The sequence below is a fragment of the Lampetra fluviatilis genome, chromosome 43 (assembly GCF_964198595.1).
Source record: "Lampetra fluviatilis chromosome 43, kcLamFluv1.1, whole genome shotgun sequence".
Taxonomy (NCBI): domain Eukaryota; kingdom Metazoa; phylum Chordata; class Hyperoartia; order Petromyzontiformes; family Petromyzontidae; genus Lampetra; species Lampetra fluviatilis.
In genome coordinates this window covers 5,627,812-5,648,580 of record NC_136317.1, presented here as the reverse complement: position 1 = coordinate 5,648,580, position 20,769 = coordinate 5,627,812, and the positions used below count along the sequence as shown (strand labels likewise).

Genomic DNA, 20,769 nt, shown 5'->3' with positions numbered 1-20,769 from the left:
AAGAGGCTAATGTGTATTTGACCAGGTGGCTCAACGAAAGAGTGAGCGCGGCTCGTAATCTAAAGATTTTAAGTTCAAATCCCGGTTGGGGGCTGACACGGCTCAATCCCTTCGTGGGGTCGATAAAACGAGTACCACCACTTTGTGGGGAAGTAAAACAGTGATTGTCCTATGAATAAACTCACCAACGTGCTAGGAATGCAGAATGTATACCACTGACTCAGGGCAAGTAAACAGGACATGAGCAACTCACCAATGCTCATTCAAACAGGATATCGCATCCACTTTTTACAAATCTGGATTGCAACCAGCGTAAAAACACATCTACAATGGCTCAAAAACAATCAAAACAATAGTTTCAAAATTCTTCTGCAGGAACATTGTTATGTTGCCATTCATTCAATAACTTTGGTTTTCTAGAAGTACTTCAATCTACACTCATCTTTCTCTTGTTTTCATAATTTTCGTCATGGTCTGCCTTTAATAATTGTCCTAGATATACATACTCCGATTAGCATGGTTGGCTAAGGTGCAAAAGAAGTTCACCTTACATCCAACATACATAATCTGATGCAATTCAGTTATTAATCATATATCTTGTTGGTGACTTTTGTTTTGCTCATACAACGTTAAAGCCTTCTTTATTACATGAATGAATGTTTATGTGGTGTATTATCATTGGCTACCATAATATGTATTTCATACGTAAACCTAACGTGGTATTATTTTCACAATTTATGTTCATTATATTCACCGATAATAATCGAGTACATTTGGTATTCACACCATTCTTATACAGCTCATCACAAAGGCTCACAATCTGTAGCAGTTTGACAGTAGGAGGGCGGTATTGCTACGTGTAATCCCAATTGAGTAATTAGCAAATTTGGACCATGACGCCTGCACACAATAACCTGCACTTTTAAAAAATTACATCGAGGTATCTTTAACGTACAACTGTGAAGCGGACGGGGCAATTGTTGGCTAATACACACGTACAGCGAGGGCGGCCTGCGAGATTTGAGCCTCTGCAAAAGAGTCGAATAATGTGCAACTGCTGAGCCATGGTCACACCACCCCATTATTTTCTCCAATTGAATCTTCCAACGTCACTGAATAACCTTGGTGTTAGTATCTCTCCTTCTCCGGCTACCCTTCTGTGTATTTTGAGACTTTCTTCAATCAATCTTAGTGTGTAGCTCTTAAATGATAGTAAAAATGTTTTTTTTATTAAACCTTTTTAACATGTTGGATAACTATATTCTTGGTTCTTTCGAATCCCTGCAGTCATGAAAGCTTTAAATCAAAATCTTGGATAACTGTCAATTTCAAGAGTTAAATGCCCTTTCATGGTTGAAAAACAATGGTCATAATGTTAGTTTGATATTTAGTTTTTGTCTACAATGTTATAGTATGCATGTGGTCGATAATAGAGACATTTCCTAAACATGGCTTGCTAATGTGGTTGCTAGTCTTATCAATGTTCCAGTATTCGATTCCCAATTATCTTTAGGATTAACTTATATATCTGCAATGACACATGTATCAGCAACACGGTCATTAAATTCAGAAAATTTACCGAAATTTGAAAATGACAAGTTTGGAAATATAATTAACAAAAAATGCAAGAAAGCTGAGAAATACATGCTAGGAATTAATGACACTGCCAGACAAAAAAAGAAGAACACAACAGAGAATACACACAAGCTGAAAAATGTGGGCTTCTGCAGGAAAGTTAGTTAGAAATGGATTATGGCCAGCGGTCGAGCCCAAGGACAAAGTGGCAGCCAAAGGAAGGGAAGCGCCTGAGAGGACATCCCACGGTGGCAACGGATTGATGAGATCAGCTCATGCAGCAGGAGCTACACGTGGATTGCTGCATCGCGAGAGAGCTGGAAAAGGCAGACAGAGAGCCCCTTGCCCAGCAGAGGACAGATCATGTCTGCCGATGATTTTATGTAAAACTACTCACAAATCACTTCTCAAAGGTCTACACTAAATATAGCGAAGTTTACAACCAAAACAATTGCGTATTAAATCACCCATTTAGTGTCTTGTAAATATTTTCCATCAGCACCAGCTGTTGTGTGGCAGTTTAGTGTAAACTTATGTCACGAATACACCAGTGCTGTATTGTTTAGAACCACTTGCAAGATGGCACGGGCATCAGATTGTCATCACAAGCAGCAAGGCATCAGAAGTGTGCTGCTTAAGCATTCGCCATTTAGTAGACATCACCCTTTGATGTTCAAGTGTCACGTGTAGAATCATATTATGAAGACAATTAAATACAAACTTCAAATCTAGATTGAATCGTTTGCATGATTCTGTTGGTCACAGTGTGTACGGAGTTTTACAACACACAAGTGCTGCAAAAGGTGGCCCAAAAACAAAGCTGCAATCATGTTCCCCATTTCACCCACAAACTCACGTATTTGGTTAGGTTGTTACTGGCGACTACAACAAATGTACAATATTGTCATGTTCTACAATGGCCGTGTTCTACAATACAATGCTTTAAATAAAATAGAACATATCCAGGGGATTTCTGTATCTGTCAATTACTTCTGGTCAATGCCAACCAGTGGTCTCCGGCTCTTTGTAGCATGAAATCACATTGAACTACACCAGAGACGCGTAAAGGAGAATTATTCACGAAGAGACTGGTATGTGCAGGTGCCTTCAAAATCATTGTGTTATATAAGAGCGCGAGCTAATTTGGAGGCATGTGAAAAATTTACGATAATTAGCAATTTGGGTGTGCATACCAGCGTGAAGTTAGCAGACCACAGAACCAGACTACTTGTTCCTTATTCTTGGTTCTTTCGGTAAAGTCACGTAGAAGGGAAACAATAAAATAATAAAAATATAAAAAATAAAATTATCACGACGTTTCGATTGCAACACAAGCAATCATCATCAGGTGTGAAAACCACAGCAAGAACATTTTAAAAAACCACCACTGTTTACACATTTTCTTGCTGTGGTTTTCACAGCTGATGATTGCTTGTGTTGCAATCGAAACGTCGTGAGAATTTGTTTGATTATTTTATTATTTCCCTTCTACGTGACTTTACCGAAAGAACCAAGAATATGAATCCCTGCAGTCACGAAAGCTTTAAATCGAAATTTACTTGTACCTTCGTGAAATAAACGAAACCATAGGCAGGTCTGCACCTCCTCAGCATAAAACAATTCCCATCACACACACCATAAAGAATCACCCGCTGTCCAACAAATGTGAATTTCTACCATGTACTAATTTGTTACAAGGACAAACCTCACCATTTGGATCAAGGGAAATGACAAGTGAAGACATTAAGAACCAATGCATGTCGGTGATAAGAGGGACTGGTAAAGATAATGTCCAATGTTTTATTTCCCCACAATCAATTCCAACCCTAATCGAAGCATTTTAGTGCAATTTCTCAGGAAAGTAGTTGTTGACTGAAGATTAAAAAGGTACACTTAAAACTCACAATCTATTATGGTGATCTACATTTGCAAGTGTAGAAGTTTTACTGCTAGCATTGAGCCAAAGCCAGACATTAATGTAACGTGAACATATTTAGAAGCTTAAAACACTTTTACTTACACATATTATACATTAAATAATGTATCTGTAAACAATTTGGATGCCAAAATCATATTTGTCACACAAAAACGATAACTATTTGGGCCATTAAGCTTTCCTACGTGAAGATTTGTGTGCACTGTATTCCCTCAGTCTTTACTCAATCACACGATTGTGCAATTACATATCTACGTAGTTACTCGTAAAACTCTACACAAGTTGTACATCCATGAGTTATAAGAGGTGTCCTGGCAAGTGAAAAAAAAATGTCCAAGCATAACGTGGAGCACTGCAAGAATAATTTAAACCATCTGGTGAAGTCACAACCTCTCAATAGTGCAGCACAGGTGTGGGGGACGATGTTTTGTGTAGCACAACAATTCTGGATCCGAATCACCCATAAATGCCATCCTTTAACCCCAGCACGACTATAGCAATATTAGCGAGCCTCAATTCAAAAGTAAAGTTGTACACTGTGCTTCACTTGTTAAACAATGCACTGCATTCACCCCATAGACTCGTTCACAACCAATAACCGCTCTGCGTCCAACGCCGTAAATGTTGCCGTGGTGGCAAATCGTTTCTGATACAGCGGAACGTGTTCTATTGACCACAGTGTTGTGTGGACTTGCGTCCCGTACAAAAGTTGTGATGGGGGAAGATAGCAAAAAAAACGCAGCTTAACCATAAGCTTGACAAAATAGCATCCACACACCCACCTTAGAATACATATTCAATTTGGGAAACGTTTAATCCCATCTACGTTTCAAAAGAAAAGGGTAAAATAAGGTGATAAATTATGTGCTGTATACAATTTCACATATGAGAACGTAATTGTATTTTCACCAGTTGCCATAACAGTCTATTTGAGAATATATTTGTCTTGAATGACAAACCTGTGGGAAGCCAAATGTGTTTATAATTTCACAGCGTGCTGCGCACTTACATTAAATATAAAACATAAAATGCTGACTACATTTTCATGGTGGAGACATAAATCCAATGCCTTGAGATTAGTCAAGGTCACATAGCTGTAGTACTAACAATCTGACACTGTATATCTATGCCGTGGGTTCATTTTAATATTCGACATTTGATAATTAATCATCCATTATCAATCTACTGCTGGATGAAGGCAAGTAAAGTAATAACACAAACGTACAGTAATCCTTTTTGTATTATAATTGTGTTACTATCCAACAATATGAAAGATATTTCTTCAAAACGTTGCCAATTATGACCACCTCAAGGAGGAGCATGTAAGTCCTTAGCAAAACGGTACATTAACTCAGTAAAGACGAACAATAATTATTCAGAGAGGTCACAACGCAAAACAACAACAGCAATCTAAAAGGGAGTTAGGCCAACATGATGCCATCCAATGATGATCGTTCACACACATAATTACGGTGCGTATTAGACGCCGTGGTGGTCTTACTGGATGGAACATGGGAACAAGCTTTAGGCCAGGTGACTAATTGGCGTACAGAATGCGAGTTCTGGGTGTAGGCTATTACGCCGAACATGTGACTTTTAAGCCATAGAAAAAAAACGCCGAGATGAATCATCGATAAAACCACTTATGACCGAGAAACACCCATCCTACATTACAAACCGGGATCGGTAAATAAACAGATTAATCCGAGAGGAATGTTTCAAGTTATTACGCAGGCCACGACAAGGCACATGTTTATACGCGCTCAAGTTGCATCACAAACTCCAGCACGGTAGTATTCGTTTGGCCTTTTGCGTTGTTCCCGCACGACAATTATGTACTGTACACAACATTCCAGGCAACCGAACAGCGTGACGCAACTGCAGCAATACGCAGGACTCGTTTCCAGCGATTAGGCAAGCCTAACAATTCAACGACTTTTTTCTACTTTCATCTCAGCAGCCATCAGCCAGCGTCACAAGCGTGTCACAACTAAGAGTTGCATGCCCTTAAGCAGTGCAGGTTTATAGTATATCAATGCACCAACGACGAGTTATTTAGTTGGCAAACACGGTGTCGCATTCGTATCCATGTTGCAAAAGAACGAGAAAATTATTGGGCAGTTGAGATTTTGCTAAAGGCTATCCCGGAAAAGACCCCATATATATTATTTTGGTCTTTCGGTAACGTCACGTAGTTAGGTTCAAAGAAAATAACACAAATCAGATTTAAGAACCCAAATGTTCATGCATTTGATCCAAGACGGCATGTCGAAAGTCAGCCAATGAGTGGGAAACCTGATACAGCCAAACACAAACCAAGGGCCATTTTATACCGACAAAACTGTAGCAGCAAAACCAGATTTCAAGCTACCATTCCATTTGAGCTTGCGTTGATACTGAACACTCCATGCCATTTTGTTGAACCTGCCGCTGGAAAAAAAATCTGGCACCTTTACTGAAGACTAGCCATATTGCACTCGTTTGAGTGTGTGCGTGTGCCATTTACACTTCCTGCTTTCTGAGCGGGCTGATATTTTTTACTGTGTGCACAGCGTATACGCCGCCAAATACTGTACTGATATTGTATTACGCAAACGCTGCATTTACGGAGAGAAGCTAACCCAGGAGGGGCATTCACGTTCGGATTTACCAAGAAAATAATGACCGCGTGTGAGCGAAGGAAAACCAAAACACAGACACGAGACAAACGCATATAAATGTAGTCGTGTACCCCCCACCCCCTGGAAGGCTTTTCAAACATTTGGGCAGTGGTTTTTAGCAAGCTCCTATTAAAGCCTGCACGACACACGAGTGGGGTGGTGGCCAGTCCACGCTCGACCGCCTTTGTGTCCCCAATATTGATGTTTACACGCCGCATCAGATACCCATTTAAGGCTACGTCGTGAGAAACATTGAACAGTTGCAGGTATTCGCCGTTGATGAGGGCCTCGTGCGGGAATCAAACTCCGGTGGCCGGGTTCGTAGTGCAGTGCGTTAACCACTACCCTACCACTCCGCATACACACATGCAGATAGACGGTAAAGACACCCCCCGCCACCTCCGTTTCACGTTTTCGATTGTAGGGGCGAGTGTGTGAAAGCACTTAATAAGACCAAGAAGAAATCCCATTGAGACCGACGAACACAAAGACACACTTGTAAAGACCCGGACGAAAACTTACACTTCGGGGAGAGAGCCATAGAGGTTTACACGAACGCCCTCGCACACGACCGAATACACACGCACTCCCCTACACACAAAAACACTCGCAAGGCACGAAAACACTCAGAATACAACGAGGAGCAGCAACACATCAACACACGCAATAGTCACAGTCACAGGAGAACATGCACTCGCCCACACTACACAGGGGATTCCACATCTATGAGGGGTCCGCCCCATAAAGTCACACCACGTCTAACATAAGATAGAGACGACGATTAATATCGCCAAATCGACTACCACACCATCCCCCTTCGCTCGAGGTGTTTAGGCTCCGTTACCTGTACGTTTAGGTGCGCCATGGCTTGGCAAACCAAACCCCCGGGCCCCGCGGGGGCGGGGAGGTAGCAAACCGGCGCGGCCTGGCTCGCTCAGCGGGACGAGGCGAGGGGGAGGCCGGCAGGGCTTCTAGCCGAGGAGCGGTGCGAGGCGGAGGCCTAGTCGCGTCGGCGGCCCTCTGACGGGCGTCGGACGAGAGGACGTAGACGTCCGTGGGCGAGGGGGAGAAGGTCCCTGGATGTCGGCGCCGCGTTAATTAGTCGCGAGCGCGCAGAGCGAGAAGCTTTTTAGTCGACAAACTTCGCCCTCTACCGCAAAACACGACCGCGACGCGGCGCCATGATAGATTCATCCGCCGGGTCGCGGGGCGGAGCGCGCGGGCGCGGCGCGACGGCGGTGATGTGTAGCCCTGCGCGAGCGCGCGTGCGAGGGAGAGGAAAAGTAGTGCGGCGGCGGCGACGGCGTCACCCGGCCCACGAGGCGGGGCCAGAGAGGGAAGGGGGTGAATCGATTCGTTGTCGATTCAGGAACGACGGCGGTAATCGATTCCCGCAAACGTTACGACACACGTGTTGAATCGTTGGGTGACGAATGCGGTGTGTGGTGCATGACGCAGAGTCGTTACATGGCACGTGTTGACGAATCGTCGCTTTGCTTTGGAATCGATTACTTAAGGTTCTTGCAAATGTTATGCAAATAGCTTATTAACGACCCCACCTCGCAAGGGAGGGAATGAGAGTGACGGAAACATCGCGAATGAGTCAGTGTTGTACAGACGAGAGCACAGAGTGCACACGAGACAGCACAGTACAGACAAGAAGGCACAGAGCACAGACTACACATCACAGAGTACACGAAACAGCACAGAGTACAGACGATGCAGTACACGATGGCACACAGGAGACACGAGACACAGTACATGATGACACGAGGGACAGGACACGGTACACGATAACGTCGTAGACGAGACTACAAGCGAAGCAGTACAGAAAGTAGCTACAGTACATATCAGCTGCATACGAGATCGTACACAGCTGAGACAACACAGACGATACGCAGTGCAAGTAAGGCAGTCAGTACGAATGAGAAGCGATACGAGGCAGTACACTATGTACGATATGTACAGATGAGGCAGTACCATTGGTATAGGAGAGACAGCACATGGTAGAGATAAAACGAATGCAAGTGATGATTCACAGGCCACAATCTTCAATGAATCCACTGCTTGGATGAATCTTTGCCCATGAAGTCGCTCAACCCGCGTGGCCCCATTCACAGTGTTGGAGGAGGCCCTCATCCAGCTGTAGATTTACCAATATGCCTGTTTCTGTGCATACGGTATATTGTGCATTTTAAAGAGAATAAAGTCACAGCGAGGGTTTATATTGGTAGGAACCCACTGGTTCCACCAGCCCACAGTGGATTATTGTGTCCGTCCGTCCGTCGTGCAGGGAGCGGCTGGGTGGGGAGGGTGGAGAGGGGGTGGGGCTGGGTGGTGGGTGGATGGGTGGGGAGGGGCTGGTCACCCCGTGGTGCCCTTATAAAACTGAACGTTTAACCTACTCACGCCGGCTTGTGCCCGCCCTCACAGTCGGGCATATTTGTGGAATACACCACGCCGCCGTTGACCCTGGCCATTGACCGAGCAACCCAACGTTCCTACCAGCTCCCTCCGCAGGAATGTGTGAAAGAGGAAGATATTGAGCCAGACTTTAACTGGGTTGCGTGGATTTGGCCATGTCTTCCCCTTCCCATGAAAACCCACGTTTCAAGTTTCCACGTTTATTTGGTTTTATCGGTGAGAATTCGAAGAGACCAGAATCGTGACTCATTTGCAAGAGTGATTGACCCGGGTCAACAGAGTGACAAGAGGCAAGGCAAAACAAAGCACATAAATCAGAAGAAAAAATCAACCGATGTCATGAGAAATATTAAATATTTCACGCACACAAATCAGTGTTAAATACAAATTTCTGTAGTGTACGTAGACTCGGGACAGATTCATTTTAAACTGATCATAGCACAATTAACAAATTAAGTTGCAGAAACAAGCATACCGTATAGGGTGGCCATTGCAGTAATATGTAAGGGGCCGTACATAAATGACGTCACGCGATTTTGGACGATTTATGACCCCCCCCCCCCCTTTAGTCACACGGCGTCACAAAAATTGAGACCCCCCCTCAAATATGACGTCACAAAGCTCTGCCCCCCCCCCCTCCAAATATAAACATGCTTCAAATCGCTTTAAACTATTGTCATTGTAGTGCGTATTTAATGTGGCGCTGCACTCTGATGTTGTAGGAGAAACCATTTATTGAAAAGTATATTTAATTAGGTAGAACGTGTTTTCTATATTTTTTAAAGTTGCGCATTTTTATGTGACGTCACATTTCTCAAACTCCCCCCCCTCCCCCCTCGTCACACATCGTCACAAATGTCTGACCCCCCCCCCCCAGGTGCGTGACGTCATTTATGGACGGCCCCTAAACAGACAATGAACACACATGTAAAATGCAAGTGAATTTGTCACAAAGGATCGACAGCGTCAATTTGTGATTGAGATGATCGAGTTGATAAAGATGTGTGACAGATATTGCCGTACCATGTCTGTTCCTGGGGATTAGTGCCACCAAGGCCTGTGATTAAGGACTGCAAATGAAGTACTACATATCCATTATTAAAATTATGCATTGAAACAATGGCCTGAGATGACTCCTATCAATCACTTTTATAGGCACGGTCCTAATTCATCTGCCACTGACATGAGCAAGCGCTCCGTTATGACTGACGCATAAAGATGCATAATTTAAAATACATAACCATAACAGTGGGCAGTGTAGCGGTCACCTGGGTCTATTTTAATGGTAAACATTCACCAAGATTTACCATTGCGCACACGCAACAACGATTTTATGTTCTTTGGCGTTTAATCGTTTAATGTTATGGGATATTAATGTAAACTGAGCCATATTGTATGGTACGAATAAATTAAGAGTTTTAGCGTAGTGTACTTTATCCACAATTGCCACTTCTTAGAGTTCAAAAGGTTGTGAGTTCAAATCCTTATAGGGGTTGACAGCCTATCATCCCACCAGCGGCGACAAAACGAATACATTACCACGTATTGGAGAGTGATTGATCTACTCAGATGAGCCTCAGTGCTCATCTGAGCAGGATATTGCTTTGGGGCCGTCCATAAATGACGTCACGCACCTGGGGGGGGGGTCAGACATTTGTGACGATGTGTAACGAGGGAGGGGGGGGGGGGGTTGAGAAGTGTGACATCACATCAAAATGCGCAACTTTAAATAAATATAGACAACACGTTCTACTTAATTAAAGATACTTTTTAATAAATGTTGTCTCCTACAACATCAGAGTGCAGCGCCACATTAAATACGCACTACAATGACAATCGTTTAAAGCGATTTGAAGCATGTTTTATTTTGGGGGAGGGGAAGCTTTGTGACGTCATATTTGAGGGGGGGGTCTGACTTTTTGTGACGCCGCGTGACGAAGAGGGGGGGGGGGTCAAAATCGTCCAAAATCGCGTGACGTCATTTATGGACGGCCCCTTTGACATTTTTTGTTAAATAAAAATAATAATCGCGAACCGGTGGGCCCATTTGGTTAACGCACTGTGCCACTAACCCAGTGACCCGAGTTTGATTTCCGTTCATGGCTCCGGTTCCATCCCATCACCAACCCGCACCTCCGATTAGTATGGTTGGTTACGTAAAGAAGTTCAACATGAAGTAACAACCAGCACTGACCAGCGTGGTCAGGTTTGTTTTCTCTTTCATTTGTACCTGATGATGATGATGATTGCTTTGTGTTGCAATCGAAACGTCGCATGCTATCATTTAATAATTTTTTTCTTTCTACGTGACTTTACCGACAGAACCAAAGAGTAATTCCTGCAGTCACGAAAGCTCCAAATAAAGTTTTTACCGACAAGGTGTTGAGGGAGGCCTTAAAGCAGCAATAGATCGTCAAAAGGCTGTACGTACATTGAAAAAATAACACATCTCCATATATATAAAAGAAAAAGTTGTGAATATGTGTGTCTGTTCAAAATGTTTAGTGTACTTCCCGACATGCAACAAACTGGAAATTTGCCATGTGGGTACTTTCCAGACTGTACACCACGCACAAATTATAAAAATACACTTTTGTTTTTTTTGGGGGGGGGGGGGAGCTCAATAATGCATTTATTTTCTGCACGGCAAGTGAGCTGTGACGTCACATCTGTCACGTGACCATCGCATGTGGAAGCGTAACGCATTGTAGTGTAGCGGGTAGCGCGCCGCGCTACGAACCCGGCGACCCGAGTTCGATTCCCGCTCACGGCCACCACCGGTGACGATTATTCGAACCGGTCCTGGGTCTCTCCTAGGTCGACTCAGCCTCAAACGAGTAACTGGTGTGGTGTGTGAACATCGCCACTGGCGAGACAAATGCGGCCGGCCGTGGTGAATCCAAGTCCCGGGCGAAGCCGGGTAGGAAAGCTAGTACTTTATAAACAAATTTACCCTCATGTTGGAATGACTTGTGCCCGAAGCAGTGACAGGTAACACGATTGGTGTCGTTGTGACTCATAGCGGCAGACATAATCCTGAGGGTTTTCAGCCTTGCTAGAGTCCCTGACCCTGTACCAAGTCCAGTCCCATCGTTTTAACTTCTGTGAACGAGTGCCTCTCAACAAAGTAAACACGTTTTACTAGTAAGAACCTCCTGGTTACACCAGCCCACAGGAGATTATTGTGTCCGTCCGTCCGTTATGCAGGGAGGGGCTGGGTGGGGAGGGTGGGAAGGGGCTGGGTGGGGAGGATGGGGAGGGAGGGGCTGGGTGGGGAGGGGCTGGGTGGGGAGGGTGGGGAGGGGCTGGGTGAGGAGGGTGGGTCTGGGTGGGAGGGGTGGGGCTGGGTGGGGAGGGGCTGGTCACCCCGTGGTGCCCTTATAAAACTCAACGTTTAACCTACTCACGCCGGCTTGTGCCTGCCCTCACAGTCGGGCATATTTGCGGAATACACCACGCCGCCGTTGACCCTGCCCATTGACCGAGCAACCCAACGTTCCTACCAGCTCCCTCCGCAGGAATGTGTTCATAATAAGGGTTTTTGGGTGAGATCGCGTCAGTATAAATGTGTCGAACCCCTCCACCACCCGACACGGTCAATCAGTAAGGGATTTGTCACGTGAAACAAAACGTCAAATAGTTACTACTTCAGCCCACCGGTGTGTTGGAGAGTAAATCCATAACATTAACAATTTTGATTTTTTTTGGCGTTTTGTTTACGTGACAAATCCCTTTACTAATTGCCTGTGTTGGGTGGTGGAGGTTTTCGACACATTTATACTTACGCGATCTAATCCAAAAAACCTTTATTGTGATTAATATTGGTCGCGAAAGCCTGCTACGTGTTAAACCAAACACGTCTTAAAGATGCCGACGAACTGGACGCTGCGTAAATCCGATATCTTGCTTGTAACGGTCCTTCTCTCGTTCCCTAATGTGGTTCCATGACCAGCCTGGGTGGCGCAGTGGTGACACTTGAAACCTCAGCAAGAACATCCTTGGGTTCAAAATCCTGACTCGGGCATTGTTCTGTTGTTAAAGTTTGCATGTTCACTCCCTGTTCTGCATGGGTTTCTTCCCGGTCCTCTGTTTCCCCCCTCCACAGATAACACATTCCTGCGGAGGGAGCTGGGAGGAACGTTGGGTTGCTCGGTCAATGGCCAGGGTCAACGGCGGCGTGGTATATTCCGCAAATATGGCCGACTGTGAGGGCGGGCACAAGCCGGCGTGAGTAAGTTAAACGTTGAGTTTTATAAGGGCACCACGGGGTGACCAGCCCCTCCCCACCCAGCCCCACCCCTCCCACCCCCCACCCAGCCCCACCCTCCCCACCCAGCCCCTCCCCACCCTCCCCACCCAGCCCCTCCCCACCCTCCCCTCCCAACCCAGCCCCTCCCCACCCCACCCTCCCACCCCCTCCCCACCCTCCCCTCCCCACCCAGCCCCTCCCCACTCTCCCCTCCCCACCCAGCCCCTCCCCACCCAGCCCCTCCCCACCCTCCCCTCTCCACCCAGCCCCACCCCTCCCATTTTTGGATGCACGACGGATGGACGGACACAATAATCCCCTGTGGGCTGGTGTAACCAGGAGGTTCCTTACCAGTACAATTTGTTTTTATCGGTATTGGTCAAAATCATGCAATTGCTGAAGAATTAGCATGTTCTGTTTACGTGACATACCTTACTAGTTGTCTGTGTCGGTGGTGGTGGGTTTAACGACACATCTATATATTTACGCGCTCCAACCCCAAACTTATATTATGGATGATATTGGTCGCGAAAGACTACGTGTTAAATTCACCCCCCTACCTCGAAAACTTAGCAGGGCCCTCGTGAAAAATGATCTTGAGACTCAGGGAAGATTTTTTTTTTTGGGTGAGCGAAGGTAATGATCTCCAGACCTTTCATTCGCCGTCTTCACACAACAGGAGCTTTCTCGTTCTTCCCTGCTGCCCCCGCTGTCAGACAGTATTCCCCACGTTATATTGATATAGTTTATGTTTTAATGTGGGATACATATATTTAATCATCCCTTCTTCACCGATTTCATTTAGCCTTCTTAAACCCCGACTGCATACAATTTGCGTGTATACAATGCACTACGTATTTAATTTCATACAAGTGTGCACATTTTATTCTGATATGTGAATATTCCTTGGTTGTTTTTCACATGCAAAATCTTCTCCGAATTGCGCAGTGTCATGGGATACTTCAGTATTCTAAATATGTAATCAATTAAGTACTGTCATCGGTGCCGGATTATCCTAGTCGCAAAAAATAGCTACAAATGCTACAGGCCCCGCACTTTCAAGGGCCCCGCGCTAAACGCTTTCAAGCTATCAATTCCGGTTCAGTGATTCTGCACTTGCTCTATTACTATAGTACTATCCTGCCTTCAACTTTTATGAATGACTGGGTGTTTAAGGCTAGCGATTTGTCGTATTATCTGGCTGTATAGAAAATGAAAAAATAAAATTACTTTACTATGCAAGTAAAAAATGTGTGTTTTAATATTTACGTCTTTTTTTAAAATTTAGGGCCACTCTATAACATATGCTGCAGGCCCCGCACTAGCTTCATACGGCACTGACTGTAATTGGGTACGTATTCGTAAAGCCGTCAACGTTTAGGCACAGTATATAGCTTAACGTGACCCAAGTGCCATATTAAATCTAATAAACAAATGACTAACACAATGTACATTCCAAGTCAGGGCTGCATGCAGGCTCATTAAAAAAAAAACTTTTTCATGAATACGAATTAGTGACCTGTTTACATTCCTCTTGATGACACCAATGTCTCTGGCACGTGTCGTGACGGGTACCGCAAGGTCCGAACCGTGTCCGTCCAGTGCTCGCCGAGCTGCATTGGCTTCCGATTGCTCAACGAATATATTGAGTTTCGATTTAAAGCTTTCGTGACTGCAGGGATTCATCTTCTTGGTTCTTTCGGTAAAGTCACGTAGAAGGGAAATAATAAAAATAAAACTTAATAGAATACAATTCTCACGACGTTTCGGCCACAACGCAAGCAGCCGTCCTCAGGTGAAGAACAGGTCTGTCGGAAAGACAGCGTCTTGCGTTGTGACCGAAACGTCGTGAGAATTGTATTTTATTACGTTTTATTTTTATTGTTTTATTATTTCCCTTCTACGTGACTTTACCGAAAGAACCAAGAAGATGAATATATTGAGGTCGCGTTCATTGCACACACAAAGTGGTTGCTGCAAATGAACCACAATACCTTGCTGCTGATCCACAGAGCATAAACCGTCACGCAAACTCCGGCCATCCTCACAGAAGCAGCAGCAGCGGCTTTTGGCGAGCCATCGAACAAAGACGTTGACCGCATCGCGCGCTTTCAGCTGCGCTTCTGCGGCTGTCTGGAACGCTCTTTCTTCCGATACTCGGAAGCCACTGAAGCTGTGCACTTTTAAATTATCTAGATTGAAAACGAATTTCTTTAGAACTACGTATTTCTTTAGAACTACGTTTTGTGTTTAGTTTGTTGTCCTTCCCCGCACCTCCGATTAGCAATGTTGTCTACGTACGGTGGGAAAGAAGTTCGACACACATATTTAAAAAAAACAAATGTATGTACTGTATGTTGAATTTCTTTCGCACCGTACGTAGCCAACCGTGCTAATCGGAGGAGCGTACGTGTGCAGAATCAGTGACGCCCTCTACAGCACAGACTCAATCACGTACATTTTGCCAATGGAAACCATAATAATTGTAGTAATGCATTACAGTTAATATCTTTTGATTTAAAGCTTTCGTGACTGCAGGGATTCATATTCTTGGTTCTTTCGGTGAAGTCACGTAGAAGGGAAATAATAAAATAATATAAATATAAAACAATAAAAATTCTCACGTCTCGACTGCAACACAAGCAATCATCATCAGGTGTGTTTTATATTTATATTATTTTATTATTTCCCTTCTACGTGACTTTACCGAAAGAACCAAGAATAGTTAATATCTTGTCACAAAGTCTAGTGAGTTATTTCTGGCTGGTGCGAACCAGTGACCTGTACGATATTGATAATCATTTATATTACATTTGACCTCGGTAAAACAAGTGATAGCGTTAACCACATGTTTTTTTTTGACAATTACCTACATATACATCGAAAACTGTACTCAAATTACTCTGAATTTTATTTAGTTTAGAGTTTGGGGGAAAAAAATTCATGACAGATTTGATCAACGGACATGAAGGTGCCTGCACTCTGCCACTCGTGATATCAATTTGGGGGAATCTAAATTCGCAGTCTCAGCAAATCCAGGCAATTTAATGCATGCAGCAGACATCTCATGTGAGTTTCTTAAAGGCCTCTCACCGTTTCTGTCCACCCAGCAGTTTCAATGGGTAACACCACAGTTAAAGTCGATCGGTAGGTCACGTGTGGTGGGTTACACTATGAGTACTCAGCATGGAAAGAGTAGGCCCAAATACCCCCCAGAGGCCCACCAGACCTCCCTGAAAGTGGAGGCTCATGCCACCAGCCGTAGCACGAGCGAGTAATTACACCGTGGCACCTTCAGCGACGTATCTACCTACCTTTGTTGGAATGCTGATTGGAGCCACCATATGGTGGATCTCACGGAGAAACCGGTGTTCCCTGGTAGGCCGTCTGCCTTTCAAGTGATAACCAGTTCTGGCCTAATCTGAGAACCCATTCTGAAAATTAATACACAAAGCTGTCGTGCGTTTCATGCAAATTTAGGCAGAGGCTGTTACAGTGGAGTGAAAAAAAAACAATCACTTCATATTTAAGTTATCCCAGCTACTTGAATTAAACTGTTTGTATGCGCCCCCCCCCCCCCCCCTGTTCTGAATGGGTTTTCTACGGGTTCTCCAGTTTCCTCCCATAGCTAACCCCCCATACAATGCAACAGGTATTGGCCAAGACATTTCAATGCTGAAACATTACCTGCAAATTATTCAATTTGAATGTCAGTAACACTGCCCCCCCCCACCCACCGCCATCTTTGAAAAAACTTGGCAGGAACCTCCTGAAAAAGTCTTGAGACTCAGTGAGGCTTTCCATGGGTAAACAAGCGAAAAATAATAACGTGACAGGCAAATGTGCTTTTAGAAAATGATAGCATGAAGCAATCCGGAGTGCATCAACCACTGACAAATGGCAATGACATTAAACTCAGAGGGAAATTTCTTGATTTCACTGTTGGGAAAATGACAATCGAAGTCGAGAGAGAGAAACTTAAAACACATTTGTCAATAACACTGCCCAAAAAGAAAAACATGTGTATATTAAAATAGTTGACGTTTTTTTGACAACGGCCCTTCTCTGTAGATAAACCCCCCAAAAAACAAGCGGTCCTCAAAAGTCATTGATCAACACCTTTAAATTACTCATTGGTGTACAGTTAACAATTGTTTATTTGATTTTAATATCATGCCATCTCAGAATTACACAGACTGGATAGAATATAACAATGCTGGATTTTAACTTTTTCCAAGCGAGTGTTTTAAGCTTTGCATATTAAACGTTTAATGTTAAATATTCACACAATAACAATCATGAGTGGAATTTTCGATGAAGTGTCCTGCTTGATTGCTGAATAATGAAGAACAATTGAATAAAACGCGTCAAAGCTGGTTAGCTTAAGATTTTCAATGTTCTTGTCACATCAGATTTTATGCCAATAAGAGCATAACCAATGTTGTTCAGGTTTACAGCAGAGAGAAATGATGTCTTGATTCTTTACATAAATTGTGTTTTTTCAGTATTTTGATTGTTTTTGCAAACATTGTTAAGGCATCATTAATACAACATCAATATGAATATCTGAAATTAATAACCCATAATTACAGTAATAATTATCTGAGATAAAAAAAACAATGGGATTGCAGTAAACTGCACGATACATTATCTGTTTGCAATCAATACATAGGCACAAGAACTTGGGCAAAAAGAGCGATGCCTTGCAGTTAACACGCAATTAATATTTCATTACTGCATTTATCAATAGCGGAACTGAAAAGAAACATAATTCATATTAAACACTATACTCATACTAACTGAAGGGCGGTCCTCTTTTAACCCAATTTACAATAGGCCTGATTGCGAGCGAGCGTATAGAATGTCATTTTTAACATTTTAGCTTTTATAAATCGAGCACCACATCAAGTACAATAATACGGTACGTGTACGTTAAATAGGACTCTCTTCGTCTGTAGCACCAAGTCAAATACGAAAATAGCAAGTACTGTCTGTATAAATCGTTCCACCAAGCCATTGTATTTATCAAAATGTTTGTGTTATAATAATAAATCTTCTTGCATATATCACTTAATAATTTCCTTCCACGTCTGTCTCCAATGAAGGATAAGCAAAGGCAGCAGTGAGTTTGTGAAGGTTTTTTTTTGCGGAGTCATATGCCCGAGCACAGCTTTTAAATGAATTCTTCCAAGCACCGTGGCAGCTTGTCTAACGCTAAGTGTGTGTTCGTTTTGCCAAGAAATGGAGACCATTTTGGTAAATAAACACGTCTTGAATGGATGCTTATTTTGTCAAAAACACAAAGGAGGCATGAAACAAAGACACGACAGTACGTAGCAATGGTAAATGTTTCACATTTAAAACGTCTACCCTCTCTTCGGAATCAATTTTTTTGTTAACGCGAATTTACATAACGGAAACAACAACCATTTCGTGGCTCAAACAAATCTGTACGACTAAAGCACGAAAAAAAAACACTCAAAAGATGTTCAAGGCATTTCATCAACTTGCTATCGTTGTGCTGTTATAGCCACTAACTTATTGTCACGTGGTCAAGCGAAGCCTGCCATTTGTTTTAAACCATAAAATGTCGAATTTCGCACGTACGCTGAAGTAAATGATATATTTCTGTTGCGATCTGTAGCGGTAAAGTAAAAGCATTTTCTTTGTTTCCCCAAAATGTATCTACTACCTAAGTGCATGAAATGCGTTTGTCAACATTTAAACTTTATTGCTGCATTCTCACTGGATTATTGGTATCGGTGCAGCCCCGGAATTGCCCACCCACGTGACTGCTAGCAGAAGGGCCTCCACTCCATGGAGCTCTACAGGTAGATGGGTTTGCCAAATCCCTTCTAGAGGGCCTCTCTAGAGGGCATTTGGCCTACTCTTCCAGAAGAGATAGGAGTATCCAGAAGAGATGGGAGTACCCATTATTATTTACCCCACCCACACACGACCTCCCGACCGATAAAGAGTACCCCAGTTTAATTATTTAGCGTATTCTGTTTCATATTGGGAGATATGACCATGATGCTGGCCTTGGTGCAGATGTGAATATCACAGTTGTGGGCCGATGCACGTGACTTTTTTTTGATGACATCCAATGAAAGTGTACACACCCACACAACATCTCGGTGACCACCTTGACAGAAGGTCTAGTAATCTTTCTTTTCAACTGGAGGTCAGTTTTGTCAAAACTCGAGACAACTGTGGGGCCAGACGCTATTAACGGTCGTGGCTGGGAGTAGCAGAGTGTATTACTGAAAAAAGTAAATAGTAGCCTGGATGAGGGAAATATCTTAAGTAACATTGAAATGCTTTCAAATGTTTCAAAATAAGACATTTGTCACCTTTCAACGGATTCGGAGCGCTCTGATCTTGCACGCGATGTCAACCTGTTTTACAGCTGGTGCAGACCGGCTCTCAAGAGGTCGTTGTCAGATCGCTGTTCATGCGCATTTAATTTGGCATTAAAGAAAAGGTATTTTTTTCCTGAGCTCATTTGAAAAATATAAACATTTAATTCTCTACATATTTCCTGTAACCGAAGGAGATATTTTTTTGTTTGTTATTAAAACATTTGTAGAAACAATAAAAAAAATGCATTTTGCTCTACAGTACAATATTGTACTTTGCAGTTATCTTTAAAAAAAAAGAAACCTGACTTTTCAAAGCCCGTCACATGCTTCCATGTACTTGTGTTTTTTCCCATTAAACGAGTGTAATCATACCAAACTGCCCGCGTTTATTCACTTTTAAACGGTGGCAGCATCTCGATCTTCGGCAGACTTCTATAATCACCAGCACAGGAGTTTCTGCTGGTGGCAATAGATTCACTTCAGAAACAGATCGGGGGGAAAAAATTAAGATCTTTCAAAGGTATTCATTTAAATTATACCTCCGCGTTTTTATGTAATTTCCATCCAAAAAGGGGACTTTAATTGCAGTGTAACACGTAATATAACACGTTTTTTGCAGTATGTCAGGCAGTCTCACACGGCAGTGGTATGAATTGTGGATTTCGGTCTGAAGTGATTGCACCCTAATTAGCCGTGGCATTCGATTCGCAAAGGGCGCCACCGTAGAATTGGTGGCTAAAAAAGGTTGAAAAACACCGACTCAATGCACGTGAGCACCACATTCAATGTAGATAATTGTCCTTTTCAAGTATGTCAAGCTTCTGATTGCCCTGTGTGGATTCTTATGGATTATGTAGTGCACACAATCCTGATGCTAGCTGCAGTGGCATTACCCGTTCAACATTGCCGACGGTTTGACAGTAGATCAGGATACTTTTTTTGTTCAGACTATATAATGTCATCATACCAGGATGCAACATCATCACATGAGCCACGACGTCTTCTAAATTCCGGTGCTTCGCTTTGGGAATTATTGTTGTGAAGGCCACAGAGTGTTGCCATTGGTTTGGAAGTCAGTGTGCAAACTGGAGGTGCAAAAGGGTCAATTCCAAAACAATTACAATACACTTTGTTTTTACACAGCGTGTGCACGTCACCGCGTCTCAAAACACTTGATAGAGACACAGCGGGAAGATTTGATGCATACAAAGAGACCGGAAGTCAGTCACGTGCAGAAACACGAGTGAGGGGTCTTGAGTGTGGAATTGAAGAGAGGCAGGAATTCGACAGCACGGATGGCAGGGGAAAGGGAGTTCCAGACTTTTTTTTTTAGGGTGGTGGTGGGGGGGGGACAGAGATAATTTCTCAAAGAGGAGGCTGATTTTTTGTTTTCTGTATGTGAAGATGAGCAAAGGGAATTTGTGCACCATCTTGCTCTGAGCGAGTCGTCCAATGACGCCACCATGAGGGGGATGCATGTATGGGGATGGAGAGGGTGCAACATATGGACTGTTACTAAATGCATACTGTTACTCAATATAGACTGTTACTAAATTAAGACTG

At 43.5% G+C, this 20,769-nt stretch overlaps 1 protein-coding gene across 2 annotated transcripts in view; it reads right to left on the bottom strand.

The window, feature by feature from the left end:
• The window catches only part of STK25 (serine/threonine kinase 25), a 38,277-nt gene extending 30,873 nt beyond the window's left edge, over positions 1-7,404 (bottom strand). For both annotated transcript variants that reach the window (XM_078876194.1, XM_078876195.1), the window contains exon 1: positions 7,016-7,404. In XM_078876194.1, coding sequence (XP_078732320.1) covers positions 7,016-7,036 — 21 coding nt within the window. In that variant the 5' untranslated portion in view covers positions 7,037-7,404. The remainder of the gene's footprint in view (positions 1-7,015) is intronic.
• Between the last annotated feature and the right edge of the window lie 13,365 nt (positions 7,405-20,769).